Genomic DNA, 18,873 nt, shown 5'->3' with positions numbered 1-18,873 from the left:
ACTCTGAAATTGATCATCTTATATTATTGATCTGAAAGTTAACAAAATATTTACTAGAGAATGTGACTCCTGATATGTCACGCTATCAGAAGATGTTTCACTCTGTTGGAGTTGTTGGAACTACAACTATAACTATTTTACAGTGGTGTTACAGTATGGAGGGTGGAGGAATTAATGTTTAGAGACATCTGACATGATCTGTAATAGATGAAAGTGACGGCACCAGCAAAGAATCACAAGATACTTCCTAAATGTTTTGTACACTGAGCTTTCCTAATGAGATAGAGAGAGGAGGTAAAATAATAGTAAGCGTAAGCTTAATGAATCAATTTTTTATGCCAATCTGGGTGTCAGAACTTAGAGTAAGTTGCACCAGTGTACTCATCCCCTTTAATAGGATACGCCCTATCACCAGTGCGGCTTGCAGATTGGGTTTAGAAGTGACATAATTAGTTAAATTGAGATCACCATAGTCAAGGGTTTTCAGTAGATTGTGATATAAATACAGCTGTATCTGGAAGGTCCAGCCGCCAGGGTGGGTGAATACTTTATATATACAGAGTACTGCTCAAGTCAGTAAATCATGACATGTTTTTCACAGGGATATATGGGAAATCACGGCCTTTTGGGATCAGAGGGGCCACCAGGAGTCCCTGGCACAAAAGGATTGAGAGGGTCAAAAGGAGAAAAGGGTTATGCAGGCTTAATGGTAAATGAGCCTTAATACATTTAAATTCATGAGTCTACTTGCCTATACCATCATCTGTTTATCTTCTGTACAGTACCTGTCCTCATCACCATGTTTTTCTATTTTCAGGGTCAACACGGCCTGATGGGGAAGGTTGGACCATCGGGCTTACTGGGACTACAGGTGATTTACTTCCTGCCTTTAGAAAGTAACTTCATTATTATGTTAAGTCTGATACTTTTAAATTTTTTTAATGGGTTTCAGTTTCCATTATGCAATGTATGTCAGTTTTGAAATGAAATATAATTTGTTGTTGCCGAAACTTCTATTAACTGGTAACTGCTGTGAATGTTCATCCTTTTTCAGGGTTTTCCAGGCTTTTTTGGGATTCCAGGGCCTCATGGGCTACCAGGACAAAAGGTAGACAATCTCACAGTATACAGTATTCCGTAAAGCTCTATCATTTAAATAAAATCACGCTTAGGACCAATGTGGTGTTTTAAAGGATAGGATTGGATTTTAAAAAAGTCTCTCTCAACATTCCTCTGCAAATTGGCCATGAAGCCACCCCTTCCTAACATGACTTCACTGGAAGAGATGGAGGACAAAATCCAGTCCTTGTTTTGGGCAAAAAGATATTCTAGTGTTCTTCTGATGCAAATATGAGGTGTGAACAGTCTGAGTTAGCCAAATCAAGTGGGTATCTTTGTCCTGGCAGTCTTGTGTAGGTTTATTACCCGTGTTTTTCCCGGCAACAAACCTTAATTTGGTTGCTAGGGGGTATCCCTCACCTTCAGTAAGGAAATACTGTCTGTGGAAACACACGGGGGGAATTTTATGTTAAAAAGACTAACTTAGGAAGATATTCACTTTATTAGTGTCTCTCAGACTGCCGAAACCTCATATTAACATACCATTTTTGCACAGAACTGTGGTTTTTGTACCCTACAGTAAGTCTTAGAGTGTAGTCATATTAGGATGGAATTGTTTCCCGGCCAGTATGGAGAGAAGGAATTATCACAGTGACATTCATGCAGTATGGACATGTGAGTGTTGTATAAAGTTACTTTTTGATAAACTGGACATGATCTGTCTACAGGGAGACACAGGTCCTGCTGGTTTGACAGGGGAGCTGGGAACTCCAGGTCCTAAGGTACAGAGCAGTCCTGCTGTGAATAGTCATAGTTGTAATGTGAGGCCATCTATTACCAGCATTGGTTTAGCAGTCTCACCTTCACTCTGTGCTCTGTCTAACTGCAGGGGGTGGCAGGAAGCCCAGGTGTGAAAGGTGACATAGGGAAGCCTGGACCACTGGTACGTCAATTAAGTACAACATGACAAGTGTTTCTAATGAGATTTGTCCCATTTTTACTTGAATTTTCCAACCGCTGTTTCAAAATATCAATGATATTTTTGTGCTTCAGGGTTCTGCGGGAGCCACAGGAACACCAGGTGATCCTGGTCCAAAGGGCCTTTCTGGACCTGAGGGGCTGAGAGGAGAACCCGGACAGAAGGGGGTGCCAGGAGAGGTGACAGGAGACTGTTCTGTCAGCTTCTTCTCAAAAATAATTTCATAAAAACCTAAGATTTTTACTCACAGAAGTGATTTTACTGAGTGATGGTCATACAAATTGATTTCTTTAATTTATTAAGATGAGATGGTGATGGGTCACTTTACTGTTTGCAGGTTCCTGATGGCCTGCCAGGAAATAAAGGACCTCCAGGATTACCAGGACCAGAGGTAAAACCAGGACTCAAAGCTAGAGGGGCATCCTAACCAATTAGAAACTTCCAGACGATGCTCCACTGAGACAACACGAGTATTAAGGCGCTGAAGAGATGATTTGCAAACATTACGTAATAGAAACAATGAAAGGCTGCATGATGCCAGTGTGATCTCAAGATACAATTGCTGATAGGCCTTGTGCATTATATTTTTTCTATTAAGGATGAGTATTTATTTTGAAACTAAATTGACGTATCAAGGAAATTTTGTGAAACACTTTGGCTACATGCACTTTGATGTGGAACAAATATTTATTCTACCAGAGTGTAGAGTGGATTTATTCTCCTTGACAATACTTTCCAGGAGTGATGTAGCTAACCTTGTTTTTTCTGTACAGTATTTTACAGTGGGACACTAATAGAGACTGTAGCATTTAGCCCCCAGGTAAAAAAAAACAAAAAAAAAACCCCTTATTTCATGCAGAAATGAAATGTCCTCTTTGAACTCTTTGGTAGCTGAAAATAAAATGGTGTGTCCTGAAAATTCAGTAGACTCATCAATGTTGTTCTGCTTGGTGCTAGATTGATTAAATATAGCTATTACTGCGGCTGCTGTTTTTCCATCAATTCTTGGTACTACATCTAAATCTGTTTTGGTGTAGGTATGAGGTGTATTTATGCTATTAGTTGTCTTCTGAGTTGATAAAATGTTGTCATTCAGCACCAAGAATTCATATGTGATAGCACAATCCTCAGGAAGTGTCTGTAAATGGCTTGTTAAGAGGCTTCTATAAGAAGACGGAAATATAAAAGACCATTTGGACCAACTGGTTGGTTTTGCAGACAGACTGATATTACCATGGAAAGAGCCGCGCCAGAGCATCTCCACTGTCGTGGCTTCACTTTGTTGTAAAGATTTGAATTTAAGAGTTTAATAATAAATAAGGCTGTTCATAATCAAGCAGCTGGTTCCATTTGTGGAATTTTTACCTGTTTCTCTTCAGATACGGTTGCAAGTCTTCTTGTCGGGGCGTTTTGTGTGTCCCGCAGTCAAAACTCAAACCCAAGTCTCAAGCTCAGATGTCTTGTAGACACTAGGTTGGTCAGCAGTTTGAACTGTTTTAAAACTGCATCTGAAAACCTATTGGTAGACAGGCTTTCTTAGCATGTTATTAGAGTGCAATTTCTAGGAATAAGGAATTTTAGGAAGGAAAACTCATTTCTTTGAAAGCTTTATTGCTTTTTGGGATCTACCACCTTCACAGATCAACTGTCAAATCACAGAACATCTTAAAATACATAGTATTTCACAGTGTATACAGTTTAATGTAAATTTCCTATAAAAGTGACACCACCCTCTTGAAGGTTGGCAGCCTTTAGCAGACTCCAAACTGTATTTTACACTGAGGTCCACTTGGTGTATCGGGCAGGAAAAGCAGTCGACTGAATATGCCAAAAATGGAGAGAAGGGGCTTAAAGCAATGGGGTGTTTGTGGTCACTAGCACCAACACACTAACATGACCAAACAATACCGTTATCAGTGTTGTATAGCCCTAACAAAATCCCTGTTGTGTTTCCATTTTCCAGGGTATTGATGGTGAGATGGGAATTCAGGGCCCTGTTGGCCCTCCAGGACCGCAAGTCAGTGCTGCCTACATACACACACAAACACACACACACACACACACACACACACACACACACACACACACACACACACACACACACACACACACACACACACACACACACACACACACACATTTACATACAGTATGTCACACAAGCAGGTACAATATTCTGAATATTCTTACAATGGGATTCACCACCTTCATCTGTACTGTATTGCCTTCAGGGACCAAAAGGTAGACCTGGACTGGCGGGGAGGAAAGGACAAAAAGGTCAAAAGGTCAGCTCAAACCCCCTGGCTGCATATATGTATATTGACAGACTCTTGCACTTTTTCGACATTATATAGTTTATTTTTCTTATCTAAACCAATTCAGTCTCACACAAATCCACTATTGCCTCCTGATTGATTAATGTTTGCTAAAAGCTAGTGTCCAGCTGTTTTAGGAACTTACTGAACCATTTTAAATCCCGAAACTATATATTTGTGATCTGTTTTTAAAAGTTTACATCTTCAGTAGGAACCAATGGACTTGGGGCTGAGTGCCGCAGACAGGCTAGGGAAGTCAGAAAGTGTTGGGAGACAGACTAACATATTTGTTAGTTTTAGTTTTCTCATAGAAAATTACAAACATATAGAATAACACCATCCTTATCCTTAAAGTATGAGAATCTCTCAGATAAAAGCCCTCCATTATGATGCTGTTATGTCTATTTAGTCTAAAAAAAAAATGGATTGAATTTCAGGGAGATGAAGGCAAAAGTGGACATCCAGGGAAGGATGGACGTACTGGGAAGAGGGTAGGATGATACACTTCACATCTAACATGAATGTGAACTTGAATTCACATTCTAAACTCTAATATTATCCATTTTAAGGGGAAAAGAGGGAAAGCTGGAAATAGAGGCATAAGAGGAAGGCGAGGAGAAAAGGTCAGTTTGTGGCTATTGATCCTGATGATCTGTATGAGCTGTTACCTGCATAAATCTTTGGCTTTGACTTTAATGCTTTTATTTTCAACTCATAAAGTGTTCTCTTGCTCCTCAGGGGAAGATGGGAGATTTGGGTCAATTTGGTCCTCCAGGGAGACACGGTACATATGTAAGTTGTCAGATTTTTTAGAACTACTGTGTTGTAGATCATTTTTAATACCAGTTGATCATCAGCCAACCCCTTCATCCTCACAATCCCCTCTTCAGATATTCTGGTTGTACAGCCCCAGTGTGAATGTTGTGCTGTATCTTTGTGATGTTGTGCTTGTCATCCCATGTCTTAATTTTGATGAAAGCAAACTGTTAAGTAAAAACAGAATTATTAACATTCATCTTGTCTTTCACAATCTTTGCCTAAAGGGTGTAGCTGGTCCTCATGGAGAAAAAGGTGAAATAGGTAGACCAGGGTTTAAGGTAGGTCTTTACTTGTTTATTTTACCTACTCATTTACTTTTTACTACTGTACTTTATTTATTAGGGTTCTAACACTGAAGAAACATGACCCTAATTGCCAAGATGGTGGCGCTGTAATTAAGGCCCAAAAACGCAGGTCACATCCCTCACACTGTAAGTCGGATTGACTTGAAATTTTAAACACAAGTCCAGCTCGATGTTTCCTACAAAAAAACCTCCGGACCATAAAAGTCTGCCATGAAGGATTTTTTTGTTTTTGAAAAACACATTTTTGACATCTACTCTTAAGCCGTAGGTTCTATTGCTATCAAAATGTCTGTGGATTGGACCAAGTTTATCAAAAGATGCATAAAGCTTATTTAGCTTTCAATATATTACCCAATAAACTTCAAAAGGGGTGGGGCTTAGCAGGGAAATGGCCATAACTCATTAATGATTTGTCCAATCATCATATATCTGGGTACATATCTTTAGGCCCTCCTTGAGAGTAGGCCTGCTGAAGCATTTTGAGCTTGGCTCATAGGGATGCTACAAATACCAAGAATGTGTACCTTAAAACTCAGAAGACAGAATTTCATCAATTTAGGTGTACATGCTCTGGGGGCAAATATTAACCAAAATATGAAGTGCCTTATTGATTTGTCCCAGTGGGCGTGGCCTATCACATATTTGCTCATAACTTAAGATGCTTTTGAGCAACCTGATTAAACTCACTGGTGACATCCCGTGCTATCTCCTGAACATACATACACTTTCGTTCAAATCCAATGAAGGGGAGACAAATGGTGAAACTTTGAGTGCACAGCTATTGAAATTGAGATGGCAGCAGGGAACACAGTTGATAACCTAATGTTCGCATACACTACCTGTCAAAAGTTTTAGAATACCCCAATTTTTCAACTTTTTATTGAAATTTAAACAGTTCAAGTCCAGTGAATAACCTTAAATGGTAAAAAGCTCAGTTGTAAACAGCCCACGGTAAAAAAAAAATGTTAAGGGCACCAAAAACTAAAAAATCTTGAGAATTTCATAGAAAACAGGCCTTTTTCAAGGATTAAGAAATTGGTTAATTTACAGCTTTACTGAAGAAATGGAAGTAAATGAAGCCTTGAAAGTTGATGCAAACAGTTCCTACAGGTGCCCCAACTTAAGTTGATGACTTACAAACCCTCTGTCTGTACAAAGGCGGTGTTGGAACAAAATGAATATTACTACACCCTCTGATGCATTATTAGAACACCACTGTACTGCAGGAAGTAGAACTATATACTGCTGTCGGAATGGTGAGAAAAAGAGAAGTAACAAAGGAAGACAGACTGGTTGGTCAGGGGTTCATCCTACAGCCAGATGATGACCCAAAACATTAGAAGAAAAGAATTAGACAGTGGCTTCACATGATGGAAGACCATGGAGCTGGTTTGGGATTAACTGGACAGAAGGTGAAAGCAAAAAGCAACCTGCAAGTGCAACACATTTGTGAGAACTTCAGCAACAGTGTTGGGACAAACTATCTGAACAATATTTGATTTCAATTGTAGAAAGAACTTAATGAGTGTGTTCAGCTGCTGAATGAGTCAAAATTTTAAATTTAATTTAGATCAACAAAATGATTCCAAATGATAACCCGTTTTTCATTATCTACATTGCATGTGAATGCAAGGTGTAGATGTAAATGTGTAAATCTTTGAGTCCATCTCTTCTTATGGTACCTCTGGTAACCTGACTACTTATGCTCCAGATGATAAATGTTTAAACTGTAGAGGGAACATCATTTTAAAATTTTGTAAAATTTTAAAGACAAGACAATAATTAATTAATTGTCACAGCTCAAGAGTGATGTGACAGCTATGAAAGCTGTTTGGTTTGTGAATGTTAATGTAAAGATTCTGACAATATATGAAATGTGGGATTATCCTAGCAAAGCTGTTTCAGTGGTCCTTGAGTTCCCCATGAAACTAAAATGAGCCAAATTGAATTTAACTCTTGGGCGTATTTGTTTTTTTAAGAGAATACTCTCTGTATTTCCCACTATGAAGGGAGAATCTGGGGATATAGGACCACATGGTCCTCCTGGTCGAGAAGGGTTAAAGGTGAGTTTATGTATCAGTGCAATATTCCATATAAGCTTTCTTAAAGAATAGACATAACTACTTGATGCTCTTATTATGTATTATTATGTATTTTTCTGTACAGTATATCATATTGTTGTTTCAGGGAATGCAAGGCACTACTGGGGAGCTAGGAAGAGCAGGTTTAAAGGGAGAGCAGGTGAAATACCACTGTGCCCACATCATATACACCACATCAAACACATGCCCATCAGACATTATAATTCACATAAAGTTTCCTCATACCAGAATACATTATACATACATAAGAAGTTATCATTATATTGATGTAAAATTAGTCAAATAAAATTATTGATTTTTCAGCACCTATGTCATTTTGATCACAGCGCTTCAGTATAATTCCATACTAAATGCTGTTTTGGGGTTGTAGGTTTATTCTGTAGTTTTGAAATCCATCAATATAGGTATATTACCTGTATTTATGTCACAAAACCTGCTGTGTTCAGCCTCCTGTAGTTAAAATGATAAATAAGTTTTCAGTTGAAGATTTAGCTGTACTCAAGGACAGTTGTCCTATGATGGTGTTTCCTCAGCAAAAGTTTAGAGCCATGTTAGTTTATTGCAACGCCTTGTCATCCCATTTACTACAATTTACACATAATTATATGCATTACATTATAATCATGAATGGTGAGAATTATTACGAAGAATCCCATATTGTTTTGGACTTTTAAATGTGTTTTTATTACCTTTCACATATCCAGTGTTACTTTTGTGAGTAACACTGAATGTAAACATAACTTTTGTTTGTTTACAAGAAACCCCCACAGGGCACCTTTTAAGTCTTAGATGTTGGAGCTTCCTAACAGCACAGGAACACACCAGAGAGGCAGACTTGTTGAAATAATCTGCACTTTAAGTGCGTAACCATGTAACCATAGTGCAACTATGACAAAAAAGATCATTTCATACAACATATAGTTATAGACACCGGACTCACGTATGTGGGAGGAACATCTTTTCGCTTTATGCAGTGTCACACACATAAAACATCATGCTGGCAGGATTAATCACCACAGTCATCTATTGTACATGACAGATGTGATGTTCCCCCTGATGATTCATGTAAATAGCATTACGGTCAACTTATAGAGACTTCTTATGTATGTTAAGAAGTCTCTGCAAATTAATTTTAATACCATATTGATATGAATGGCCACTAACAACTATTTTGAAAGTATTATTTAAAACTTCAAACTATAAACGGAATATGGTCTGGGTTAACGTAAAGAATACACTGTACTGGTATGGTTTGGCATTTATCAGCCTACAATATTAACCTTTCTTTCTGACCAAGGAATGAATCAACATTGTAGAAACGTACCTGCTTCTGCACAACTCAACATTCAAATGTCTTTCAACATCAAGTCAAAGTCATCATCAAGTCCATTTCCTGTTTGAATGCACTGTAAAAGCTTTCAATTAACCATGAGGTCTGCTGCATCATTCTGTTCTGTTCTTCACTGTGTATTAAAAGTATTGCCTGTGTCCTAGGGCAATATTGGCCTACCAGGTAGACGAGGTTCTCCAGGCCTACCTGGGCTGCCTGTAAGTCATCTCCAGTAACTGATATTTTGGCCAATGATGTTGGAAAGAACTCTCTTACCGCTCTTAACATCTGCTCATCTGCTTTTCTGTTTTTAGGGTTTGTTTGGACAGAAGGTGGGTAAAGATTGCTTGAGAGTGTTTCCTGAGAAATCTGATGAAAAATATATATTTTTTAATTAGGTGCTATTTGTGATCAATAGGGCCTGAAAGGATTTACTGGACCACCAGGCCCTAGTGGGGGGAGAGGTTTACCTGTGAGTATATCTGTAAGTTGTGCACAGTACAGCGCAGTGCAGTGGACAAGGAAATAATGCAGCTTAGTGGTGTATATAATTTATTTCTAATACAGTTTGACCAGAGTTGTGAGAGAAATGTGACACCACACATGCTGAAAAACATTGGCATGTATGCACTGGTCTCATTCTATTTTTCAGGGTCCACCTGGCCCACCTGGACCACCAGGGACCTCCCTAAATCTCACATTGACTCAACTGAAGTTAAGAGTGACTGTGTGTTCATTTTCAATGATTGGTTATTTGTGTATCCTGGTTTTCTTTTGAATGTTGATTGTACATACCCTCAGAAATTAACACTATGCATCCACAAAATGAGATTTACAGTCCTGGTTGAAATTACTGGCACCCCTGAATTTTAAGTACAGAATTTAGAACATCTTCACAAATAAATGCAAATTAACCAATTTTGTATAATCAGAATATTTCAATTAAATGTCCAAGGTTACTGAACAAAAGGAAATAAGAAAACAAAACTTGCAAAAATAATACAAAAACAAGATGTACCCCAGACACAGTTATTGGGACCCTTCACTAATATTTGGTTGCAGAATCTTTGGCAACAAGGTTCTAAATATTTCTTGTAGCCATTTAGAAAGCTTCTTGCAGCTGTCTGATGGTAGTTCCTGCCACTCTTCCATTGCTATGTGTTCAAGCTCTTTTATGTTTGCAGGAGTCCTTTTTTGAAATGGCAGCTTTCAGCTCTCTCCAAAGGTTCTCAATGGAATTCAGGTCAGGACTCAGTTTAGTTTCAAATAGTCCATCTTTTCCTTTTCAACCATTCTTTCGTGATGCTGGATGTCTGCTTTGGGTCGTTGTGCTGCTGAAAGACCCAACACCTTCACCTCAAATCTCATTTTCTGACACTGGGCAACACATTCTGCTCTAAAATGTTCTAAAATTGTAAAAATCTTGTGATTTCATCATTCCTTTGATAGATTCAATGCCTCCAGTACCAGAGGCAGCCAAGCAGCCCCACAGCATGATAGAACCCCCACCGTGTTTTACTGTATGTAGGGTCTTCTTTTCCTTTTGGACTTAATTTTGCTGTCTATAAACAAAGTGATAAACTACATTCCCAAACAGCTCTACTTTGGTTTCATCTATTCATAGAACATGGACTGCGGCTCATCTGTGAAAGTTTTTGCAAACATTAGTCTTGCCTTTTTATGCCTTACTTTTAATACTGGTGTCCTCCTTGGCCTTGGTCCATGGAGCCCTACTTGGTTTAGCGTGAAACCACCACTCCAGATTGCTCCAGATCAGCCTGAAGCTCTTTAGATTTCTTGTGTGTTTTTTTTCCACAATCCGCATCAATCTTCACAGACTTCTCTCATTGAGTTTCATCTTAGCACCACGTCCTGGAAGCGTCTTAACAGTTCTATGACTGTGTTGTTGATAACATTATGAACTGTTGAAACAGGGATTTAAAGATCTTTGGAATTATGTTTGTTTGATAATAACATTTCTGATGCTCTCAGATCTCTGTCAAAACTGGAAACAATCATCAATTTATCAATTTATGCAGTAAAACCATCATTCATTGGTTAATTCAGGTCATGTAAGCACTGTCAATTAAGAATAGGTGAGGCTTATCAGTTTTTATTTTGAGGAACTAGTTTAAATTCATCAAAAGGGTGCCAATAATTGTGTCAAACATACATTTTAAGACTGTATTTATTATTTCACTATATGAAAGCATTTTTTGTTGTTGTTCAGTAAATTTGGACATGGTTAATTTGCATTTATTTCTGAAGATATTCTAAATTCTGTGCTTAAAATTCAGGGTGTCAAACCTGCATTTATATAATAGTGTCACCATTTTTAGTTATGCTTATGTTGTCAAAATCTAAAGTTTTCATGGAAGATATTCCTGTGTTTGAGGAGTATTTATTTCTGGTACAACGTCAACTGCTTCCAAGGTGCGTGGAGGAGGGGAAAAGTCCCAACTCCAGAAACACTTGTAGTATAAAGAACAGCTTTATTGTTGTGTTTTGGCTTGTGGCCTTCATCAGGGTGGCTGTGCCCTTATACTACAAGTGTTGCTGGAGTTTTTTACCTCTAAATATCCTAAAATATTCCTGTGTTTGCCAGGGATTTGGCAAACACAGGAATTATTTATACACATACCTATATTTGTATAATATATAGTGCACACACCATGGCTGCTTGTTTTCTACATTAGTAAGAAACAAGGTTGAAATAGTTTTTATTATTTCTTCCACACAGATATATATCACAATATTTGCGACATTCACTTCTACAGTCTATGTTATTGTAATTATATGACTTTTTAAGGTCATCACTTTAATTTCTTTCATTTCTTATTTTATTTATCTCAATCACTGTCTTTTCTTTTTTTTTCCTTTTTTTTTTTTTTACTTCTTAGCCTGTTTCTTGTGCTAATGTAATATGATAGTTTCTCCCTCTGGGGATTAATAAAGCCTTATATTATTTTATCTTAAAACCACTCCTAACGGTTAGAGAGACCAACGTAACGAAAAGGTCACAAACACATATCCATCCAAAAAAGGTGATTCAACATGTAAAATCTTAATATTCAAGAGATTTTTAAAAAATTGGTCAACAAGTGACTAAAATGTTACTGTGTATATCAAATTTATTCTTTTTTCTGGTGCTGAACTTGTTTATTGCATTTATGCTGATGTCTTTAACGTATTTCTGGAATGATTAGTATTGCACTTCCATAAAGTTGGGGGACTTTTGAGACATCATTCAACTTTTACATAGGTAGCACTCTTAAGTGGTGCTCCAAATGACAAGTAAACTAATATTGATCTGTAAATCAAGAAAGTTCCCTTTTAAATTGCTAGTTGTACTTCCTTGAATATATTACATAATTTCATTCATGCATAGTGTTTATCTTGTGTATCCCTTTTCTTGTAATTAATATCGCAGGAGCTCATATACATGTCAGACAAGCCCAACTCCATCCTGGTACAGGCTCTGTTGGACAACCTTCAGAAACATCTACACTGGTACATAAACCCACCAGATGGCAGCAAACAGCATCCAGCCACTACATGTCTGGAGTTGTGGCTTGCTTACCCCACCTCCACTAACGGTGAGACTGACACAGGATCAGGCACTGATGCTCTGAATAATTACAAGGATATGGTCTTTTAAGGGAAAAATATAAACTGTTGCTCGTCTGGAAATCATACGTTTTATCTCTGGATTATACGATGATCTGTAGGTCAGAATGGCCCTCATGTTTGTCAGCAGGTCATGCAAGTGTATTGTAAATATGCAGAGGAGTATGTTAACAAGATGTTTATCTGTACTGTTGCCAGATTTGAAAATTAATAGTAAAATACTGTACATCTTCTTTCAGGGATGTATTACATTGATCCTAACCAGGGTAGCCCAGCTGATGCTTTTCAAGTGTACTGTGACTTCACAGCAGAACCAAAGACCTGCCTGTCTCCACTCCAGCCTCAGGTATCAACAACATATTATTTAGAGTCTAACTTGTAGCATTTAAAATATCATGCACTGTGATATCACATAACTGTAATACCGACTCAGAATACATAACAAGTGAACAAATGAGACTGAGGTTGGGATCATCTGAGAAAGTCTAAAAATAGTTTCCTTTGTTGCCGCTTATCCTGCCTCCCTGTCGCTGTTAACTGTTGTCAATTCTTCTCTCACAGAAATACTCTGATATTTTGGGAAATACTCTTGTTTTTTGTTTAACCAGGAGTTGGCTAAGAAGATTTATATTAACTGCTGGCAGCTAGAGCAGGAGAAAACATAAAGGCTCTGTCAAGCGAGGAAAAATTCACCTTCCAAAAAGTCCAAATGTGTCATTATTTATAAATTTACATAACTTATCAGAGGCCATGCAATAGAAAAAAATAATCACGTGCTAAACTGTGCACTCTGTTTTAATAATCTGTACTGTCTAGCAATTTATAAACTGTGGCACAGATTGCTACACTGAGTGCATGGTTTAGGGGAACTGTTACAGCAAGACCTCTGGGGTTTACATCTGGCAGTAAGAATATGAAGCAGGGAATTATAACTATATCAAACAAGTAATTAAATACACTAATTGATATAGCACCTAAATGGAAGCACAGACTGAGAACTGATGCCAGGAAAAAATGAAAATGCTTTTTGTCACACATATTTCCAAACTAGAAAAAAACGGTCCTCGGTTTAGCAATACGTGCACACAGTATTAATAAATGACATGAAGAATTTATTTCCATTAGATGACCGTTAGTATGCTCCATACCAATACATCCAGTAATCAGATGGGTTTTGAGAGTTACTGAAGTGTGCAGAGCTAGCAACTTTTGTTAAAGAAGAAAAGCTATGTTTTTGGTCTAGTTAGTTGCAAGTCACAGCTGCATTTGAGCTGGTAACCTCTTCCTGTTTTGTGCTAAAAAATCCAGAGTTTTTTTTTTGTTTGTGCCAAATCTGACTCATAGGATAAAACAATGTAATATTTAACAATACATATACACTGTAAATTTAATAGAAAATAGGCCTTTTTCAGGGATTAAGAAATTGGTTAATTTACGACTTTCCTGCAGCAATAGAAGTAAATGAAGCCCTGAAAGTTAATGCAAACAATTCCTGCAGGTGCCCCAACTTTAGTTGGTTCCTTACAAACCCTCTGTCTGTACAAAGGCAGTGTTGGAACAAACTGTGTTACTACACCCTCTGATGCATTATTAGAACACCACTGTACTGCAGGAAGTAGAACTGTATACTGCTGTCAGAATGATGAGAAAAAGACAAGTAACAAAGGAAGACAGACTGGTGGGTCAGGGTTCATCCTACAGCAAGATGATGACCCAAAATATTAGAAGAGAAGAACTAGACAGTGGCTTCACATGGTGGAAGACCAGCACAGTGTCTAGACCTAAACCCCATGGAGCTGGTGTGGGATGAACTGGACAGAAGGTGAAACCAAAGCAGCCTGCAAGTACAACGCATTCGTGGGAACTTCTTCAGTGTTGGGACAATCTTTTTGAACAATATTTGATTTCCATTGCTGAAAGAAAGTCACATATTTCAGTAAAAAACAGAAAGCTAGAGGTGTTTTACAACTTTTGACTGGTATTGTATGTATTATTAAGTGGAGAGACTGCCAGTCTTGCAGTGGTATTGTTAGTTGTGTGTGCTCAAACCTGAGGTAATGTTTTGTGTTGATGTTAATAGTTAGTGTAAACTTTATTTGCAACTTTGAATACACCTTTATTATTTGGTAAAACACGGCAAAATTTCTGTGTTAACATTAATGACCAACCACAGGTTCCAATAAAAGCTTGGCTGAAGGATTCTGGCACCGATATGTCATTTTACTGGTTGAGCACGGTTGAAGACGGCTTCCAGGTGAGTGTCTGATCCTGATAGTTGTTTTTTTTTTTCCGAGATGGATTTAACTTATATTTTCCTTTCTTTCTCTAAATCCCATCTCATAAACCCCTTACCGCCAGTTTGAGTATCCAGGAGGAACAGATGTGGTGCAGATGAGGTTTCTGCGACTGAATAGCAGATTTTCCACCCAGACCATCACATACTCCTGCCAGCCAGGAAACAGACAGAGCCATAGAGGGAGGGAAGTCAAATTCCTGGCTGACACTCAAAGGCAGAGTTACCTGGGGTCACTGCGAGACTGTGCGGTAAATAACAGTGATGAAGACTGAGGTTCATGAATCCAAGAAAACAGTCTCTCACTCGACAGTGAGGAAATTTTAATCCCAGCCCGCACACACCTTTTTTTATATACCTACTCTTCGTGCCACCACTCTGCTGCTCTCATTTTGTCTCATTTTGTTCGTTCACTAATTATTTTCAGGCACTTCCATTTTTGCAGTTTTTCTGATCTCTGGCAAGCTACCACTGATGAAACCTGACACTTAGATGTTTCAAAGGAAAGCCTCACAGCAACTCAAAAGGCACATTTCCAGCAGTTATTGGCAGGCTTTTAACTTGCAACATCTGTAAGAAGTGGTAAATTTAATGGACTGTTGTAGTTCTGATGGAATTATTGCTGTGGAAAGTTACATTATACTGAATTTATCATATGAGAGATTAGAGTAAATTATTCCCATCCCTATTCATTACTTTTATACCAAGTCTTTAGTAAGGACCAGCCTTTATTTGTTTGTATTGGCCAAGCCAGTATAGAAAATGGTTAGAAAATGTATATTAACATTATTTATAATTCTAATAATTTTTTCTTCTTAATGTAAGAACAGAATTTTATCTAACTTAGGATAGATAACTTAACCTTGTACATTTAAGTACATAAGTAGTTATCTTGTCGCTGTACACCACCACAATGGATTTGAAACAAAGTCATCGAGATGTGATTGAAATGTAGGGGTTTACTGAAAATGTTGCATGAACCATAGGTACATACATACAGCCATTTTGTATATATAGTCCCCCATTTTCAGAGGCTCAAAGGTAATTGGACAAACCAACATAATTATAAATATAAGGATTATTTTTAATAGTTTGATGAAAATCATTTGCAGTCAATAACTGCCTGAAGTCTGGAACCTATGTACGTCACCTAAAGGGGTAGATTCCACCATTGAAATGCTTTACCAGGCCTTTACTGCAGCCGCCTTTGGTTGCTGCTTTTTTGTGGGTCTTTCTGCCTTCAGTTTTGTCTTCAGTTTAGTAAAAAGCATGTACATTTGGATTGAGGTCAGATGACTGACTTGGCCACTGAAGAATATTCCATTTCTCTGCCTTGAGAAGCTCTTGTCGTCAGGACTCAGCAGTCCACCTGCATCTTAAGGACAAAGGACACTCTTTTCAGGACAGTGATGTATGCATTTTGTCCAGAGTAGACAGATGGTTTGAAAGAGGAGTAAAAGAAGCCAATTTTTGTCAATCTGGAACAACTGTCACTAAACAGAGGAGTCCTTCAATTGCATCAACACCTCTTTGGGCTGCATATTGAGAGTTCCCATGAACAGCTATGAAATGCAAATACAACACTTGGAATCAACTCAAGATCTTTTATCTGCTTAATTCGTAATGAAATAATGAAGGAACAGGCCACACCTGTCAATGAAATTGATCAATTGTCAATTATCCAATTACATTTGAGCCTCTGAAAATGAGACAATGTATAAAAATGGCTTTAATTCCGAAACGGTTAATGTGATGTTTTTTAAACCCCTTGAATTAAAGATAAACGTCTACACTTAAATCACACCTTGATGGCTTTGTTTCAAATCCATTGTGGTGGTGTACAGAGGCTACAGAGGCTTGTCACTGTCCAAATACTTATGTACCTAACTGTATATTTACACTAAATAATACGAATCATTCTGAAGGGAGAATTAATGTATGTACCCACTTAGATGGCAATCCATCCAGTAGTTTCCCTGACATTTCAGTCAAAAACCACCACATGGAACTAGATAAAAGGTCAGGGGATCACAAAAGTCAGTAGGATTCGTTGTCTGTGGGAATCATGAATTTCAGTCCAAAATTTTGTGCCAATCCATCTAGTAGATGTAGAGATATTTCACTGGAAAACCAGGGATCACTAAAGTCTTTAGGATTCTTCCACTGGTGAACATGAATGTCTTTAAAAAGTTATATGTTAATCCATTCAATAAAGTGATACACCCAACATACACAAAAACAAAGAATCAGAAAAGAAATTGATTTGTTGAGTATTTTAAAAATAATTTCCTTTTCCACAGATATCGGAGACGCACGAGTCAGGAGGCCAGGAATCAGTTTTTCAGTTTGAAAGTGACAATCTCCAACTGCTGCCTTTCAGGGACCTTGCATTGTTTGGAAACAAAGAAGTAACCTGGGAGTTTGGCTTCACCATAGGACCAGCATGCTTCAGCTAGGGACGCCCCCTTCCTCTGAGCATGATTGCATCTATGTGATAGTCTGGCGCTACAAAGATCTGAACAGGCAAACTGTTTATTTCTAATTTTTACTGTCTTCTATAGCTTCACATCATTTTTGAATTGGCATTGCTTGTCAGTTCAAAGTTGTGCAACTTTTTTGCAAGTATGTTAACCAGCCAATTTATTTTGGACGTCTTGAACCATCTTGTTGTTCGTAGTGTAAATTTTGGGTCAAAATGACCAAGGACAACCTCTTTCACTAACAAAAAACTGAGGACAAAAGACACAAAGTGAGCTGAAGATCCTCCAGGAGAATTAGTTTTTCTCCCTTACTGAAGGGACACTCTTTGTCACTCTGCACAGAGTGACTGTTGGCTTGCCCACTTTTTAGGCCAGGGATATTTTGAGCCTGAATTTCTTGACATTAACTATAATTTTTACATTTTTCTCGTGTGTTGTTGGTTTTGAAACCTGCTTATTTATGTAAGGGTTTGACATTCATTTAGTAATTTTAATTTTGATTCAGGTACATTTTGACTTGATCATGGTGTTCAATTGACAACATAGGTGGTTCTGGAAGCTCTGATTGTGGCCTTTGCATTGAAAATAACCTATTCTGAGCTGAAATTTCACTTTTATAAATGTAGGTATGACCGAGCCCTTAACTCTGGGATCTCAGGTGTGGCTGGAATCACCAGGGGAGGATTCCCTCCTGTGTAACTCTAGTGCCTTTACTGTGCATTCAGAATGGGAATTTCTTACTTGGAATCCCACAAAGAATTGGATTAACATCACTCAGCCAGTTGAATGAGCGCTGATCATGGTTCTGATTTTCATTCAAAACAAAACCACAGTCATTCAAGATAATTTCATCTAATATTAGTAAATTAACCCTCTACTGCATTTGGAGCCTATCAAATAAGTTATCTGGGCTGATGTATCAGCAAATGTTAGCTTTTTTTTTAGTTTTTTCCCCTTTCACTGTTTTTATTTGAACTGTGCACAATGACAGTACTCACTTTATTAATGACATTTCAGTCTTGAGACCATCAGGCAACATTTTTTTTTAATACCTACAATGTTTATATAAGTCTAATCAGGGAACAGCCTAATCAGGAGCGAATTTTTGATCCTACGCACCCATTTATAGCGTGTAAGAACTCTGTCCTAGTTATCACCTACAGTATAAGTTAAATGTAACTATTGTATATACATCATGTTACTGTTGTAGATACTTTCTAACTTACTCTAGTTGAATTTAAATTTAGTCTACATTTATTAGTACTTCAATCATCTCCGTGCATCTGCATCTTTGTCATGAGTTTTCTCCTGCTGAGTTTCTACCTGGTTTTAAGGTTCCTGATTTATGTTGTGTTGATGTTAGGTTTTCCTGTTTCATTCTCGATGTTTTTCAACATTTTGCTGATGCAGCAGAGATGTTAAAGCTACATTAATGTATTTTTTGGCCATTTGGGGGCTGCAGGAAAAGCTGAAAACACAACAGTAACATTCTTGCCTCACAAAGGTATGGAGAAGCTAACAGTTGCCTTTTGCAAGTTTAGGATTGATTTAGATTGGTGTTTGT

General features: G+C 37.8%; 1 protein-coding gene across 1 annotated transcript; it reads left to right on the top strand.

Moving 5' to 3' along the window:
• The first annotated feature begins 481 nt into the window (after positions 1–481).
• LOC120805024 (collagen alpha-1(II) chain-like) lies at positions 482–18,873 on the top strand. The gene is made up of 25 exons (XM_040154841.1): positions 482–535; positions 602–709; positions 818–871; positions 1,055–1,108; positions 1,788–1,841; positions 1,949–2,002; positions 2,113–2,217; positions 2,376–2,429; positions 4,002–4,055; positions 4,270–4,323; positions 4,791–4,844; positions 4,923–4,976; positions 5,092–5,145; positions 5,397–5,450; positions 7,487–7,540; positions 7,665–7,718; positions 9,074–9,127; positions 9,224–9,241; positions 9,328–9,381; positions 9,562–9,636; positions 12,340–12,505; positions 12,776–12,882; positions 14,710–14,790; positions 14,895–15,080; positions 17,130–18,873. Exons 2-25 carry the CDS (start codon positions 608–610, stop codon positions 17,283–17,285), a joined length of 1,806 nt encoding a protein of 601 aa, XP_040010775.1. The 5' UTR covers positions 482–535; positions 602–607; the 3' UTR covers positions 17,286–18,873.

The sequence above is a fragment of the Xiphias gladius genome, chromosome 19, assembly GCF_016859285.1.
Source record: "Xiphias gladius isolate SHS-SW01 ecotype Sanya breed wild chromosome 19, ASM1685928v1, whole genome shotgun sequence".
NCBI classification, from domain to species: Eukaryota; Metazoa; Chordata; class Actinopteri; order Istiophoriformes; family Xiphiidae; genus Xiphias; species Xiphias gladius.
This window is presented reverse-complemented; position numbering and strand designations above follow the sequence as displayed.